The sequence below is a fragment of the Xiphophorus hellerii genome, chromosome 21, assembly GCF_003331165.1.
Source record: "Xiphophorus hellerii strain 12219 chromosome 21, Xiphophorus_hellerii-4.1, whole genome shotgun sequence".
Classification (NCBI taxonomy): Eukaryota; Metazoa; Chordata; class Actinopteri; order Cyprinodontiformes; family Poeciliidae; genus Xiphophorus; species Xiphophorus hellerii.
The window spans coordinates 11172580-11190351 of NC_045692.1; the positions used below are offsets into that span (position 1 = coordinate 11172580).

At 38.3% G+C, this 17772-nt stretch overlaps 1 protein-coding gene across 3 annotated transcripts in view; it reads right to left on the minus strand.

Annotated features, from left to right (window-relative positions):
* The window catches only part of mllt10 (MLLT10 histone lysine methyltransferase DOT1L cofactor), a 44355-nt gene extending 30396 nt beyond the window's left edge, over positions 1-13959 (minus strand). The window contains exons 1-6 of one of the 3 annotated variants that reach the window (XM_032550832.1): positions 13361-13959; positions 10303-10382; positions 8545-8599; positions 5391-5500; positions 5196-5299; positions 4740-4833 (exon numbers count right to left, since the gene is read on the minus strand). In XM_032550832.1, the coding sequence (XP_032406723.1) occupies positions 4740-4833; positions 5196-5299; positions 5391-5500; positions 8545-8599; positions 10303-10382; positions 13361-13523 (606 nt within the window). In that variant the 5' untranslated portion in view covers positions 13524-13959. The remainder of the gene's footprint in view (positions 1-4739; positions 4834-5195; positions 5300-5390; positions 5501-8544; positions 8600-10302; positions 10383-13360) is intronic. The other 2 variants (XM_032550831.1, XM_032550833.1) reach the window with 2 other exon arrangements.
* Positions 13960-17772: the final 3813 nt, after the last annotated feature.

Sequence of the window (17772 nt, forward strand, 5' to 3'; positions counted from 1 at the left end):
GGGTTCTCTCCAGTCTGTTAGGCCAAATTCACACTGGACATGATAAGTCATAGTAAGCTTATTATTATGACACATTACATTGTGTCTCATATTGAGCAAAGATTTTACCCAGGACTCTGTGCCCTCATGCACAAAAATTTATAAAATTATGGGTTCGTGACCGCAAGAAAACCTGGAAATGTGACACTGCTCCTAAATATTAATTGATATTAATTACATTTATTTTACGATTCCAATCCTTAATCACAAAGTCACTGCAACACATTATGAGTTTTAGCATGTCGGCTACTAAAATCATACATCAAGTTTGAGCCTAGGTAACAGTAGAAATCCATCCAACAACCCATTTATTTACATAATTAGACTATTATTAAATAATAGTATAATAGTTCATTTATTTTAAGAACATCATCACTAACACATGATATAGATTCATTCCAAAACGGTGGATGCTTGAAAGGCTTTCTGTAAATTATGACCATTTTCCACTTGCAGCTAATGAAAGTGGAAAATTTCATTAGCTGTAATAAAATTTTCAGAATTAGAATATGTAATTTTAAATATTCTAATTTAAAATTAGAATACTGCATCACACCAATAAAGAAACTATTTTTAAAAGTAGAAATGTGGGCTTACGGAGTAGCATGTTTAATACCTTCTTAAAGGTAGTTAATTTCAAAAGGTACTTTTAATCTGACAAATGAGAGTGTAATTTATTGAATATGACTAAGTATGCATGCATAAGTCACATGTATGTGTAGTCACAGCTGTAGTATCTTACAGTATCAAAAACAAATATTGCATAAAATTAGACATTTGCCTAATTGTAATGCTGCACACATTGCTGTTCTGATGACAAGGGCAATTCATTATATTTTGCAGCTCTATAAAAAAGTTATGTTTTGAGCTGATTAATCTGACCTGAGCTTTAAAGCACTAGCTTCTTTTCTGTTACCAACCAGACTGCAGCTATTTCAAAATTTTTTTATACAAACTTCCCCTAAGCGGCTACTCAAGCTTTTACCATCTTGTGCCCTGTAACTGCAAAACACGATGCCTATTCCTCACGTCGCCATTGTGACAAATACATTTTACATTTAAACTGCAGTCTGAAAAAGTTACATTTTTCAGAAATGTAACTTCCTCAAGTCTCGCAGCCAACAGAATACATGCACAATCTGGAGTTGTGCACGCTTCTCCCACATTGGGAGAAGTGAGCTACTCTGCAAAGCGCACAGCACATCCAGATCTTGATGTGCAGCTGAATTTGCTATTTTGTGTTGTAGGGAGAGCAAATTGTTTGCTGCTTGGTGAGATCTTCTCTGTTACAGCCAAATGAAGGCCAGCATCATAAGTGAAGTTTAATTGTCGTAACCATACTCATTCATATTGTAAATTTAATGCACATGCACATTTTGTAAATTTTTTTAAATGATCCTACTTATTTGCACATTACTTTAGATCGGAGTGTACTATTTTTAAAAACTGCACAGTATTTTGTGTTGTACTTTTTCCCTTACAGTACAGTATATCAATTCTGCTTTCTTTCTATAATTTATATGTATGCCTTTGTGTGACTATACATGCTTCAATTGTGTGCCACTTTGCTGTTGCACAACAATTTATCCACTGTGGGATGATAAAGGGTATTTTCTTTCTTTTCTATTCTATTCTAATAGATGTAGCGCTACCTTTTATAAAGTAACAACAAATTCCATGCATTACCAAAATAGAAAGAGACTCAAGTTCCATTATTTATATTGGGTAAGTGCACTGAGCTGTTAATGTGCCACTAAAGAAAGTGCAAAGCACATCCGCATACTGGTGGATTTTTATTGTTGTGGTGTAAAAAAAGACCTTAATAAGACACAGATTACACACAAAAAAACCTTCAAACAAGAGAAACAGATTATGTCTCACTCCTAGTGAATGTGCCTTCTCCTGTCCCTCCACAATGTGAGCCCAGTGTATGATTCTGAAAGAGTCACAGTCGTGGGTGGGAGACATAGGGGTGGTAAGGTCACAGGGCTGTCTTACCTTCTTGTCCTGCTCTGTGGGTCTATCCACAGAGTGTGAGGAAGAGTCACTTAAGCTTTGAGACCTACTACCACGGCCCCTGCTCCTTCGCTAAAAGGTAACCAAGTTACTGGATAGAACTCCACAAAGAAAAAACTAAAAGAATTTGACTTAAATTATGGACAAAAATGACAAAATCAGGCAAAGAAAACAATATTTTTTTGTTTAAAAATTGCCATGTGTCAGGTTCCTGTTGGGGAAAAATAAAGTACTGTGGCAGTAGGTGTTCATATGAAAAAAAGGTTTAATTTTCAGGCCAAAAATCACCAAAAGCAAAAAAGTTTGTTTTCTTTATTTTGATTGAGGTAAAAGATGTGTTAAGTTTCAGGATATTGTTATGTTGAGTTTCATTGTTTTGGGGGGGGGGGGGGGGGGGGGGGGGGGGGGGGGGTTTCTTGCTCAAAATAGAGTCACAGAATAAAAAAATTAATGCAAGAAATGAGATCAAAACACCAGTATCTGTTTATAGTACAACTGAGAGAACTGACTTGAACCATTCTTGGATCTTGTCCAAAGACTAGTTTCAAAAGTAATGCGACAAAGCTTGCTGCTCCTAGCCATAAACATGCCCAAAAACAACAACTGCTTCCCAGATCTCCCCAGTCCAGGAGAATATGAAAGGTGGTGCATCTATATGTGCATTTTCAATATCAAGAAACAAGAGTAAAATAACTCATACAGGATGAAAATTTAATTCACTGTACCTAAGAGCTAAGCAGATTAGTCATAATTTGAAATTAGGTTTACAGACCACATGCAGTCAAACACCATATGTTACTAACATGGCGTAAATATCCATCAAGAGTCATCTTATGAAACCCATTCTGTTGACAGCATTGGGTTTTTTTTTCTGTCATTAATTCCCCCACGTACATTCCTGTCATACAGGCAGTCCAATCGTAATGACATTATACCCCAGCATCCAAAGCAAATCATATACGATCAATGTAATCAATGTGCCAGCATGAGTCTTTCCATCAGCATTTGTTAACACTGGAAAATGCCTCCTGTATGGACGTGTTTGTGCACAGTAGCCTCAACTCTATTCAACCATCGCTGCGCAAATCAGAGCGGTACAGGCTCTTCGTTGTCAGAGACACTCGACTCCCTGCCCCCAACCGATGCTTAGCAGACATGTGTGACCAGGGCGGTGAGAGTGAGACAAACACAACAGTTGATCTTTTCAGTCCATGTGCGAATGGCAAACAAGTGTTGAATTTTGTTGTCTATTTTCTGTTGATATATTTGCCTATTCTTATTACTTTGGGACTGCATTCAGTCTGACAACGAATAGATGTTCTAAAACAGAGATTACATATGGCTGTGATTAGGCACAAGGAGCCAATAATTTGCAGATTGTGAGGGCTGGTGAAAAGAAAGGTAATAACAAATCGCTTTAAAATTTTAAAATGTGTTAAGTTTTAGCAAAAAGGACTATTCGAATCTGAAACCTAAAACCAAGGTCAGTATTTTTCAACATATGTAAATTATGGGGAGTAGTATAATAATAGACAGGGAATAGAGGGAGAATGGGAAGAACAATGGAAGGTGGAGAGGGACAGATAAATTGAAACCATATTAGGAAGAAAGAAAGAAAAAAAGGAGTGCCATGATGGATTGTGTGAAGTACAGTAAAAGTATTGGAGAGACCAAAGATAGGAAGCACAAGAATGTCTGGAAAAGATAACAAAAAACATGGTTTTAAACAGAACAGAGCAGTGTTAAAGGAAGGACAGAAGAGAAATGGAAGCAAAAAAAAGTAATAATAAAAAGAAAAGAGGAAGAAAAAAAATCAACATGTGTGCTGCTTTTGATACATCAACACACATGTGGACTGAGAGAGCACAAGTGGAAGTGTTGATGATCACTATTTGAAATGAATTCAGGGCAACTAATTTAGAAAAATTGCTTTATCAGCTCAATAAAGAAGAAATAAGAGTATAATTCACAAGAAGTGAGAAAATTCAAAGTCAAAGATTTTTCTTTTTTTTTCTCTTTTACAGATGTACACAGCGGTGAAATCCTGCTTAATTTAGTAGAATTTTTTTTTAAATACACATGCTAAGATATAATCACTTCCTGTTATTTGGCTTTTTAAGAGGCTCACTGCAAGGTGATTTTAGTAGGTTAATTAACCAGAATATTGTCACGTGTAGCTGGCCTGCAGCATTTCAAGAAAACACTACCATAATTACACAAGATGGGCAGCACTCCTTCAGATTTCACACCATGACCTTTCACTCATTCAGCCAACTGTCTTCCTTGTAACCAAGAGAAATATGTACGAGAAAAGCACATTTGTAAGAAGAAATATGAAATTAATGAGGTTGGTTTCTGTAACAAAGGAAAACTCTTTGCCACAGAATTTGTCTTCGGCTTAATTATCTTGAGCTTTAGGTGGAAAAAAAAGATGTGTGTGCTCATCAAAACTGAGTCTCTCAGAAGATAATCTACAACACTGCTCTCCACAGAAGTCTACTTTGAATTAAAGAAAGAAAAAGAATACTTTACACTCGTTATTAATGGCTGAATGTATACAAAAGCGGATGACTGCTGACCTAGACCAACCGTTTAAGTCGAGGAGAATTTTAAATCCAATGTGGTGTGAAATTGTGTGTTAGTATATAATAAAAGGCATGCAATCATTATATTGGGGCACTTACCAGTTTGCTGTGATGGTATTTGCAGTATCCACAATACTTGACGTTATCTGCATCAGAACCTTGTTCTTCACATAATAGTCCTGCAAACTGGGCACTGTGGAGGCAGTAGATGAAATAAAAAAAAGAAAAGAATAGGGTTTGGTGTTAGTAAATGCACTATATCCCCAAAACTTTACATATATTTTAGGCAATATTAGCAAATGTATGCAAAACTCATGTTGACTAAACTAACAGAAAGAAAACTTAATGCTTTTTGCAAAAACAATTCTTGTGCTTTTAAGCAGTTGAGCTGCTGGAATTGTATTTAAAAAAAAAAACTAAATTCCCGTGACATTTCCTTAGCTCAACATGTCATAAAGGTTAGCACACAGCTGAGGAGAAACATGAAGCCCAGAATAAAAGTGTGGAGCAGAAAAACGCTGGTGGCCAATGAGTTGGCTCCCACGCAAGCCTCACCATGTCACATGGAAGGCCTGTCTGCAGCCGTGTTTGTTGCAGGTCATGCAGGCTCCAGTGGCGGCTTTACTCTCTCTGCCCTGCTCTTCACAGATGTAACATGTCTGCACACAGAGTGACCAAAGTTCATTGTAGGAAAAGAAAAACTTAAATTTTCACATTTTAAACTTTGCAAATTTCCTGTGGTATCTTTACCTTGTTGTAGCGTTCATGAGGGACAGACTGTAGAACTATTGGCTCCATGGTTGAAACGTTAGCGAACTCCACTTCAGGGATGTACAGGGCACAAACCACATGGGCCCAGCCTGTAAACATCCACAAAGAATAAACATACGCCTGTTTGAAAATATTAACCACGTGTATCAAATTCTGCAGCAAAATATGTATATATATAACATTTGATGTTTGGATTTATTTCATCCATTCCTTGTAATTTATGAATTTAAAGCAGGAGGAAATAAATATGCAGGAAATGTAGTGACTCTATAAGCCCAACAAAGACTTAACTTTTCACAGAGAAAAACCAAGCCAACGAGTGGACAGTAAAGAAATACACATTAAACAGCTTAAAATTTCCAGTTTAAGATTCCTATCATTTGAAGTCTCAAATAAAGTGTTGTGCTGACCAGTTTGCATCTATTTCTGGAGACCAATCCCATCCCCTGCTTGAAGTAAAGATTTTGCTGGCTCTTCTGAAAACCATAGCATAGAAACCATAGAAGCTTTTTTTTTTTTTTTACAAACTTTGTAGACTCTCAGTTAAATTCACTGTAGACCAGAGAAACAAGAGATGAACTGATCAAGCTTTTCCTTGCTGAAACCAATTGTAGGTTTTCTTAAGAGGTCTGAGCTCTTGATTCACATTGTTTTTTTACTTTATTATTATTTTAAGAACAAGAATACATGCAAGAGGAAAACTGACTGCTGCAGATTTTCTGGTAGAAGTAATTTGTGACAGATTATCCCCATTTATGAATATAGAGTACAGTATATCCTTAACATTTATCCATTTTTTTAAATTAAAAATATGCATCAAAGAACATCATGCACTCAGTTGAAGCACTGAATAAAAAGAAAAACATGATCATATTTTTAGTATTTGACTTACAGTTCACATGAGAGTTGATAGCGGAAAATTGGCCCATTAATTGAAGTATCTCCAATAACATCCTGCACATTAAATTTTTTTACTTACAAACTCTTGAACTGCTACCAAATTAAACAAGTCTTTTTTCCTACATTTTAGTCAAGCCTTCCAACATTACATGTGTTGAAATAATCTGTCTGAAATGCTCTCTAAATATAATCTTGTTTTTAGAAATTAAGTAAAATTTAATCCTTGATTTTTAAAACATATTTAGCTTAAAGAATTTGTTATTTTTAAACTGGAACTGTTCCGCTGAATCTTTTAATTTGTTGTGTGTGTGTGTGTGTGCGTGCATGCGTGTGTGTGTGTCTACTTATCAATATCTAATTAACAATAGAAACTTTTTTAGATACGTCCTTAAATAATAATTATTTTAGTAGCAGTCATAAATGTTTTTTGTTTAGCTTGAATACTAGCACATTTTTTCTTAAGGTTATTAAATGTAGAGTCTCATAAAAGCCCCTGTTTAGTGTAAATGTAACAGAAATCAGCACAAAAAAAATCAAGTATTTTAATCTTTTTACAAAAAACGTTCTATTTTTATCTGTCATTAAAAAGGTTAAAAAAAAAACACGTTGAAATAGTCAACCGCTTTAATTTATTTGCCAGTGTTCTTAAGCATCTGTTCGTTGACTTCTAAAACACACACACACAGCTGCCCTGTCAACAAAGACAAACTGCAGGGCTGCAGAGTGACAGCAGGGCACGGTCGCAGAAGCAACAAAATTGACGATAAGTTGAGGAGGAGTTGGCCGAGGTTACCAGCAGGTCAAATGGAGGTGGGAGTCTCTGCAGCCACACTGGAGGTGTCTGTTCCCCCTCCCATCTACAGCTGAAACAAATACAGGCTTAAACTTACAGTTGAACCCATGACCTGCCTTTGACCTGCTGAGTGGGACTGGGGGAGAAGGCCAGGGGGGCGGGACGGCAGGGTGGAGCGGGTGTGAAATGTGGGCAAGTTGTTTGGAAGACCCTCCAAGAATCTGGAAGAGCCCTATAAAACAAGCCTATAAAAGCAACAGTGTTCCTCAGTTTAAGCATTGACCTTTTTTGCTATTTAGTTCATCTTAGCTCAAGACGCCAAGAAAACGAGCTTTAATTTGGTTTCCTGAATAAACTATAGTTGTTTAATCAGGAGCTAAACTTTCAATTTGCTGCCTCACGTCTGAACTTTTTTTTCACTGTGTTCTACAGACGTGTCTGATGCAACCACCTCCATGACATTTCAGTATTGCTCTGCTCTAGTCAACATGCAAATGAATGCAACCCAAGTCAATAGCTGCGTTTCCATTGATCACATAATTGCGTAAATTGAAATTACAAAAATAAATTAACTTAATGGAAACATAAATTTTAAAAGATTCACAGCTTTTGATAAAAGGTTTTCGCGTTCGGGTCAGGTGGTTTTTCAACTGTATCGAAATTATTGTATTTCGTAAAACTGTTTTTTCGCATCACAGGAATCGTGTGATCAACTTCTGGGTGTTACTGCTGGTGGAAAAGGCGAATAAGACGAGAGAAAGTGGTAGAACGCCAACTTTGAATAACTTATTCATGTGTGATTTACCCAAAAATATGGGGTTTTTTTTGGCATTACAGGAATATCGACAAAGTTTTGCGTACAGGTGTAATGGAAATGCAGCTAACGACGCCAAATTCCTTTCCTCTGCCTTATTACTGTCCCACCCAAAAGAACAAATAAACACACTAACAAGTGAGGAGGGGCCGACAAGAGCTGGAAGAAACGAGAGAAAGGGTTTGGTGAGGAAGGAGAGAAGAAACAGAGAGGGGTCATGAGAAGGGTAAAATAAAAGAGAAAGTAGTAAAACGGTGTGTGTTAGCGTTGTCCCCATGCCTCCCTGCAGGCCTGGACACAATCCCACAGCTGTGCCTCTCTCTGACTGCCTCACACACACACACTTACATGCACAGAGAATATTTACAGTCTCCACCAAGATGACCTCTCCATGAACCCCAAAGGGGAGACTCCTCACAGGCCGTGCACTATACTCATGCCGGCCCGCCCCCTCATAAACATACACACACACTCAAACACTCCTATAAAACAGACCGGTGAAAACAGTGTGCGCACGCACACACACAACAAACAGCAACATAACTCTTTCAGTCGGCTAACGGTCCATCAACATGCCGGCGGCGTGTAAATAATGACAACATGGGAGCGTGTGGGATTGGATCTACCTCCGTTGTCCGTCCTCTTGAGGGCTCCATCTTTGTGGGGACAGAGCTCACATCTCTGTCAGGGAAAAAAAGGGGGAAAGAAAGGGTCAGGAACAACAAGTCAACACAAGAGTACATAAGTGTTTTAGGACTTGAGCTGGACAGGTACCAACTGTGGGGTGTTCGGCCAGCAACTTTTAAGGAAAACACCCTGATTTCATCTGCCAGCTGAGATCCGTTATCCCTCAGAGGGACTACAAGCACAGGGAGTTTCCAGCCAATCAGCTTTCTGCTTTGCTTCTGATGAGTCAGCTCATTCTCAGCTACACTTCGTCACAAATTCCAAACCCAAAGTGACATTAACTAACTTTAGGGAATCCCTTTAAGACATATAAATGCTTCAGCTTAATCTCTCCTCAACAAATCTTCCATCAAAATGCTGCTTTTGAAATGGTAGCAGAGGTGGCAATTAGAAATCTTGTGGTTTACTGAAAAATGTTATGGTTTATTTATTATTTAGCAACATACCATGTGTACTACAAATATTACACTTAGGAAGCATCCAGCCAACAGCGCTGGGTCAATTTGCCACATTTTGTCCTTATTATAAAACTAACAAGTTGATAAGCATGTAGTGGTGGTTACAGCAATGCTTACTAACTCCATATTGACTCCACATGCATAAAAACAATAGCAAACTTGGTCAATGTGCAAATGACTGATATGTTACATATTTTTCAATCTAGCATTTGTGTGTGCTCCCCATTCTAATGCCACCCTGGGCAACTGCCCATATGGTCCAAATCAAGAACTACAATAGTAAAGAGGTACAACAGTTGCATGATTTTAGAAGTTTTTGCAATGGAGGCAATACTGGTAAATATTGCAATAATAATATCAGATATATGCCTCTCTTCTCCCCTCTCTCATCCGTGCTTCCTGCATTTTTCTTTTTCTCACAAATATGGATGCCATTGCAGAACTGACTGACAAGAAATTCACAAGTTACCGCCACTCTTGACAAGGCCGCACGAAGCATACTGACCAGTTTCAGCTGATGTGGCGTATTACTACAACCGGAAGTCTCAGCTAATGTCAACTCTAATAGGAACAAGCTTGTTGTTTAAACAAGACCAGATAGGCCTGCTTTATAATGGCGAAAGAAGTTTTGCCAACTTTTCTTCAAAGCTTTGCTCCATTTTATTAAGTTTGCTGTAGTTTGTGTAGGCACAGGTCTGAGACTGCAAATCTCAATTAGTTTTACAAATCATTGTGCTGTGCATTTACCTCAGGAAGGCTTTGGTATATACAAGAACAAAGGACGTTGCTGCATCTAAGCGCAGTGTTGCATGTTAAATTAGCCGTAGCCTTTCCAAATTGCATTTATTTTTCTGCTTTCTGGTGCTCTAGAACATACGACTGGAAGATTAATGCATGTGAACATTTTTGCCACTTTATTGGGCAAAAGATTGCAAATAAGAACAAATTTTAAAACCAATGATTATTGAGAGAAATTGGTGTCACACCCACTGATAAGAGTGGTAGAATAGAGTGAAATGTCTCACCCTACCCCCTGACACCATCTTAAGATAAAAGCTGCTACTATTGGTTCCAACCGAGAGCTGTGATGACGAAAGGCTCATCGCAGACATTTCTTAATAACTTTGGAAAACGTAGAAAACTGTGTCAAAACAATGTATAATGTTATGTTTCGTTTATGATTAGGCAACCAAAATAGGTCCTAAAAAGACAAACGGAAAGAAGAAGTAAAGTATTCACCACACGGGCCGCCCTCTCCTGGGATTCACACTTTCTGCAGAACCATGGACCAGTCGGCACCTGAACAATTCCATAGCAGGCTGAAGAGAGGCAGATATAATCAGACATCATTACAAGAAAAACATTTACAATTATTATAACTACAAACGATAAAACTAGTCTGTCAGTGTATTTACCCTGTGTGCTTTATTTTAACCTCCTTCTAAAGGTTTCCATACATATAGTCACTGAATAATTAATTAAAAACTCACGTAGCAGCTTTCAGGGTAAATGTTTAATTTTTAAACAAATATTGAAGGTCAGGGGGCAAAAATGTCCAGCTCTCATTAAATCAGCAGTTTGGCTACAATTATCCGTTGCTCTGGATGAACATTTCTAATGCTGCTACAAACACCCATTCCAGCTCAGCAAATCTCACTCCAGTCCCTCCTGTTTCATCAGCATCCACAAAAAAAAAAAGATTTCCAAAATCAAACCACATTTTTTGGCACATAAGCGTTTACACAACAATGCAGGTAAACATACAGATCCAACTGCCCTAAATACAGTACTGCACTAGCATCTTAAATAGCCTACCACTACACATTTCCAGATTATCTCTGATGTGACCAGGGCCCATAATCCACTGGAATGAAAAGCTATAATCCAAAATCCTGAGAACACAGACAGCTGATCCAATCACTTAAAGGCTTGGCAGATTTTTTTTATGTTGCTAGGCAAACTAAACCAAACTCTGAGCTAAATAAATATTGCATATGTTTAACAGAAAAAGTACTGGCTTTCAAATCCTTGCGTTTTTAGGGGAGACAACACAACATATAATGCCAATTATAGTTGACAACACACTGTTTGACCAGTGAGCTGTAAAGCATAACAAGTGTCTTGTAGCCTTCTAGTTTTTGTGTTGTGGTTTAACATTTCAAATGTGTTTTTTGTTTTCTTCTTCTGTGTGCCTAGATTTTTGCTCAGGCTCTCGACTGGAGAAGATTTTATTTGCACTCCAATATTTTGTCAAATTTTGAGCAGAGTAAGCTAATAGGTTAGTCTTTTCTAACTTTACGTAAGACTACTTAATAGACATGGCTGGAATTTTTAATTTTTCATAGTGTAATAACCTGATGTAAAAAAAACCAAAAAACAACAACACAGGTTTATGGTATCAAGTTAAAAGAAAAATGTAGATCATCATCCAAAACAAAAAGCAATAGCTTCTTATACCGCTGCTAAAATAATACAACATATTGCCTATTGTGTTTACAATCTATTACATTTATTTATATTATTTTGGTTTTGATACAAGGACATCATCAGTAACACCTTATGCAGGCTCTTTGTTTTTATTCTTATAAGTAGGGAAACATGTAGCAGCCTTCTTTCAGCCTGCTCACCAGCAGCGTGCAGCAAGGTCTGGGAAAAACATGCTTAGCCTTAAGCATGTTTACTGTTTAAGATGTTGGTAACAAGCCCAGGCTTTGAATTGACACATGGATCGACCTGTTTAGATGGTAAATGAGTTCAAGTTGTTGTCATGGTAGTGAGAATCCTAACCAATAGTACAAATAAAACACACCCAGTCTCATTCTTTGGTTTTTTCCTTTTTCACTCCTGCTACAGACATAAATGGGTCATGGTTTTGAAGAACAGTGCAATGAGACTGTGTTTATTTTACCTAAACAAAAAGCTAAGTGGTTTGTTTATGTTTTCAACTATTTTTATACAAAAAAAAACAACTGATTTGACAAGTAAAAATGTGACTCCTATGCCAAGTAAAGTCAGTCAAAAATGGAAATAATCTGAAGTCTATTTTTTATTCAAGGCAGTATGTTCCTTGCAGCTGTTTTTACAGTGAAAAATCACAGTAATAAATGCGAGCCTTTGGTAAAATAAAGGGACCAGCTTTCTGGCATTTATCCTTACGACTGAAACTATAACATTCAGTAAAAAAAATAACACTTGCTGGGCATTTCTTGTGAGTCTCTATTTGTGATAATAGGTCACAACTTTTCACATGTTTCAATGTAAGTTCAGATACATAAAACACCCCAGAATTTTCAGCTTTTAGAAATGCCTCATGAATCACATATGGACTCTTCTTAGGGCTTTATTTAAACCCTGTTGTCAATGCAACTGTTTTTCCTACCATACTTTTTCCTTCCACTTAATGTTCTATACACACCAAATCTACAAGACAGCGCTCTTCTGGACAATGAGAGTCTTCTTGACAGCTGTCAAATGATGAATCTTCCTCATGTTTAAGCAAGTCTAATATGGCCATGCCATGAAGCAATGACATAAAAAAATCTATTTTTAAATTGCTTTAAAGTAACAGTCTAATTCTAATCAAAACTAATAGAAAAAACACTCAAAATACAGCCCTCTGTGTAATGAATCTACAAATATATGACTTCCACTTCTTGAATTGAATTACTAACAAAGTAGTTGCCAACAAAAGTTCAGTAGCAACTTCCCAAAAAAAAAAAAAAAAAAAAAAACCACGCTCATCAGCTGTTTGGATCTGTTTACAGTTGTTCAGCAGCTTCTGTCTTTGGCTGTGTTTACTAAGTGGACACATGGCTAGCTGTTGCTAATGTAAACATTAGACATCATCATCTGAGTCATCTCAGCTGCTGTAGTGGGACCCTGCATGCAGAGTGTTTTGGTGTTTGGACTGTACATGGACGTAGCCGTGTTTGCTTTCTAGGTTTGACTGATTTTAGACCAGTATTCTTGCCTCAATTTGAAGTCCCCAACAGGAGAGTGTCCCTTTCTCTTTCCCCTCTTTCATAACAGCTTCTGACAAGGAAACAATGGCAACAGCTCGCAGCCAGAAACGTGTTCATGCTGCCGCTGTCAGCTCCCATCAGCGTGCAGGCCGAGTTAGCTGGCGAGCCGAAGCAGCGAGGAGCCCGGCAGCATGTGTGGAGCCTGACCTCGGCTCGGCCTTGGTGGGAAGCAGGCAGGGGAACAGGAGGAGGAGGAGGAGGAAGAGGCTAACCTTTCAACAAGACAACGCTAACTAGCATGAGGGCTAACGGCTAAAGCTCGGCTAGCAGCTCACCTTGGTGCACGGCGACGTTGCAGCCGTGGCCGTCGCAATAAACCAGCGGGTTTTCCGCCCAGCCGCGTTCGTCCGAGCACACACAGCAACCGCCAATCATCTCCTTCATGTTACTCGTCAACAGCCTGTCGTCCGCCGTCAGACAACGCTCGCCGCAGACCATCTACGAGGAAAGCGGACATGCGGAGGAAACACACAAGGACTGACCGCAAAAAAAAAAAAAACTTCGTCGAAGACGACCGTCGTTTTATCCGCAGCGCCGTTCTAGGTGCCACTCCACCGACATGTCATGTTTCAGACGTGTTTACGTCCCTTTTCGAGGCACTATTTTGTTTTCACCAAAACATTGCCGTCAGGGCTCGATGGTGGAGCAGAGGGGGAACTTCGTAGCGAACAGGAAATGCGTAACGACGCACGGTGAGTGATTAGAGCGACGTCAGTAACGATTGCTTTTTTTTTTTCTTTTTGGTCCCACATGGACGTGTGAAGAAAGGAGACGCTACTCTGCAAAACTCAAGTCAACAACAGAGTAACAAGAAGCTGCGCAAACATTTTAAATACTGAGGAATATATTATGCTAAAGATTAGAGATTAAGTTTGCTCAACAAAAGCTAAGGAGAATAAATTAATGATTGATTTAATTGAACAATATTGCATATTAGTCAAGGAGAAGGTAGTTTGAGGGAATCCCATTTCCCGTGTTTCCCCACCGGGTCCCCCAGATCCATTAGCTCTGCTTTTAGGTTGTGGTTTAAAAAAATCCTCTGAGAAATGTTACACTCCGTCAAGAATCTGACCAACTTCAGTTCTTGCTACTTCCTTGCAGTGAAACATCACGTCCCTGTGATTTTTTTCGCGCTAACCAGATGTCATTGCGGCAGCACAAAACAAAACAAAATATATATTTAAAAAATTAAATGCAATTCTTGGTGCGTTTGCACTTGTGACAATATACCTTGGACAGAAAAATGCTATGCTAAATTTTTCGTGATCAGACGAATTGAAATTGTGCAAAATACATAAACTAGCTACACATACTAGCTGTTAGATTTTAAATAGATTATTTTTTGCTACTTTTGCTAAAATTAAAGTTGTTATATTGACATACTTCAAACTAAGTGGCTATTTTGCCATTGAAATGTTGCACTCATTTACACGTATGAGAGAGATATGCAAGATCAGCTCCTACTTTTTATGTGAATCCTGGAAAAACTTATTTTTAAAGGCTAGAAAGCCACGTCTCTTTGCTGGCTCGCCACACCAAGGAAACTTTGGATTAAATGCTATGAATGAATAAGTTTCAACCAAATGCAAAATGGTTTTAGTTGATAATCTAACTAATATTAAGTCTAATACAGGTGAGAACAACTCGGCTAGTAATAAATTATACACCTTTTTTTTTACTTATTTGCTTACTAATCAATAAAACAATTAGAGTTGGTGAGATGTGGAGTTAGATCTTACTTATCAGTTTTGTTACATTAATTTAAGCAACAAACTATCATTACAAGTGTTTCCACTTGAATAACCTACATTATGTCACTTGAGGTGTTTATTGAATATATGTTAAAGTTGCCCATTTAAATCATTTAGTGTATTTCTCTTTGCTATCCATTTTCACCCTCCCCCACTGTCGATTGCAGCCAGATAAACTCTGGTCCTCGTCCTGCCTCGTTTGTCCGGGTTACTGTGACAGTTTTAAGTTTTAGCTCCGACTGTAAATATTGAAATGTTTACGTGAGTAGCTCTGTTTTCGCAGCCATTTGTAGACTTACAAGGATCAGAACAATCCTGCCTGTTTTCTTCCCCTGCTTAATTTGAAGAGTGGCTAAAGAAAATTTGCCTCTGTGTCACACACCGGGGAAACGTTTAGTGGCGACTAGCTAGAATTCTCCACCCGAGTTGATAAACAGGTTATAAATTTAAACAGTTTTATTTACATTTATAAATGCAATTATTAAGTTCTTTTATTTAAAAAAGAAAATAAAAATCTGTTTCTGAAGTTTTTGACACTGCAGTGCAACCGCACCCACCACATTGCCTTGGCTGCCAGGGGAAAAAATATAAATTTATTCCTTTAATTTTCTTTTTTTTCCCCCTTCCAGTAAATGTGTATGTTTGTATTCTGCTGTAAACTAAGTTAAACCATACAACTGCTAAAGCAGTTCCAAATGTATGGCGTGACTTCACCTTAAATCATTACCGAATCAACATCAGTTTTATTATTATGAAGGGAAATTAAAGCGCAAGGGTGACTTCTTCACTCTCTCACTGGATAAAAATCTCCCTAAAATGTAAACCCTGCGAAGGTATATATTGTGTGTAGCTGCATATCAGCATGTCAGTAGTCTGCTTTGTTTTGACAGTTCTCCATGCCGTTGCCAAGGATGCTCACACACACTCACACACGCCATTCCAAGCACTCAGCTGCTGCTTGCATCACTGACTTCTGTGAGCGTGCTCCTGCACTCGGTTTCCAGAGAAACGTAATGACTTGCCAGTAATGTGCAGGAGCACACGAGCGTCCTCCGTGTAATATGGTGAGCGAGAGGTCCCTGGGAGTGCCTGCCCATTGTTTGCTTTAATTTCAAATTGCTCAAATGCTCCAGTCGACACTGGACCTTGCACTAAAATGGGGACGGGGGTGTGTGCGCGGTGAGGGTGTTTCGGGGGGCTAAAAAAGAAGAAGAAGAAGAAAAAAAGTGAATGGTGTGTGGCAGGGGAAAAGCTATTAGAGCTGGAGAGAACAAAGGGAGGCAATAGGAGGGGGGCAGCGATGGTGGAAGGCCCGTATAGCTGCTGAGAATGCTGAAAATGGTAAATAATTTTTATAACTTGCTTTTGATTAAGTCAGTCTGCACAAATAACAAGCAATGCTGCTCAGGATGTCAAAGAAAAGATGTCTCTGCAAACAGAAGACAACACTGATGCTGCCTTCTTCCTGTTAAAGTCCCCAAATTGCGGATAATACTTTCTGTAATTTATTCTATACTTAAACTAAAAACTAAACCAACATAATTAGTTGATTTTTTTTTTAAAGTATGTATTTTATTTCAGCCGTGGATGGACACACATTCAGAAAAAAAGCAAAAGCTCATCACAATCTACGCTATTGTTTTGTAGCTTAGTTGACTTTATTCTCGGACACTGACAGAAATCTAGTTGAACCAGTTGATAACTCAATTTTGAGAATTTAAGCAACACCATGAACTAGCATGCAAATGCTTAAAAGAGTTAAGGAGAAACTTTAAAAATTCCACATTTAAAATTACACTCCACTTAGTTTCTCCCCCCGCCCCCACAACAATACTTTTCATGTGGTTGTGGCTATGTTTTTACAAGACGGGTGACATTTTAGAGTTTCGTAAGTGTATAATGGGAAACATGGAGCATGCAAGGAGAAAGAATTATAGAAAAAGAAGCAACTTGCAAAAGCAATGTATCCTGCAAATCAGATGTCAAGGTTGTACTCTTTGAAACTGGCATATGGAAGGAAAGAAAGAAAAGAATATTTCATTTTAAAATGGTTGTGTGTGTGTGTGTTGGGAAATGGGGACTCACAAAGGGATTGCAGAATGAGGAGTGTGAGAGGAATGTTTTCACAGATTGACCTAATACACATCAACAAATTGTTGCATTCAAACAATCACGCTTACAGGTTCAAGCCACACTTCCTTTGGAATTAAGCTACTAGTTCTTTTTTTTTTAATGTGTGGGAGATAAATAAAAAACACTAAAATGATAATTAACAAAAATCCTCATGGACGTTGCGAATGAAGATTGGCAACCAAAGTTTTTCAAAAAACTATCAAAAAGTTAAAAAGTGTTGCAAGAGAAATGTCCATCCATCCATTCACCCATCTCTTTTCCTTGCAGGGTTGTGGAAGGCTGGTGCATCATCCGCGTCAGGCACCTGAGACATGTGCCACAGTGACTTTCCTTTCAAATTAAACAATTGAGAAAATTTTTTTATTTGCATACAGGTGGAAAGGATTCCATCTCAGTCTATCTCCCTGTTGCATAAATGCAAATTCCACTCCGGTCTATATCGTGACCAAGCAAACGCAAAAGTGAAACCAAATGAACCTGACATCAATTTAGGCTGCAAGTCATTTTTCTTGGTATCTCCTCTTCCAGTAGTTGTAGGAATTCTTCCTCCGACCTGATATTTCAGTAAACAGCGATGTGTTGTTTATGTCTGTTGGATGCCTGCAAAGATACATACAGGAAGGTGAAGCCGACCCCCCTCCAATCATGCCTTTTTCCTGCTTACCCCATTCATCAGTATTTAGCTAACTGACGGAGCACAGGGGACCGAGGAGGAGGGGAGGGGGGAGAAAAATACAAACAGTCCCAACACGGCGGGGTGAAAGGTGAAGAGAGCCCTCCCCCCACCACTGTCCGCGCATACT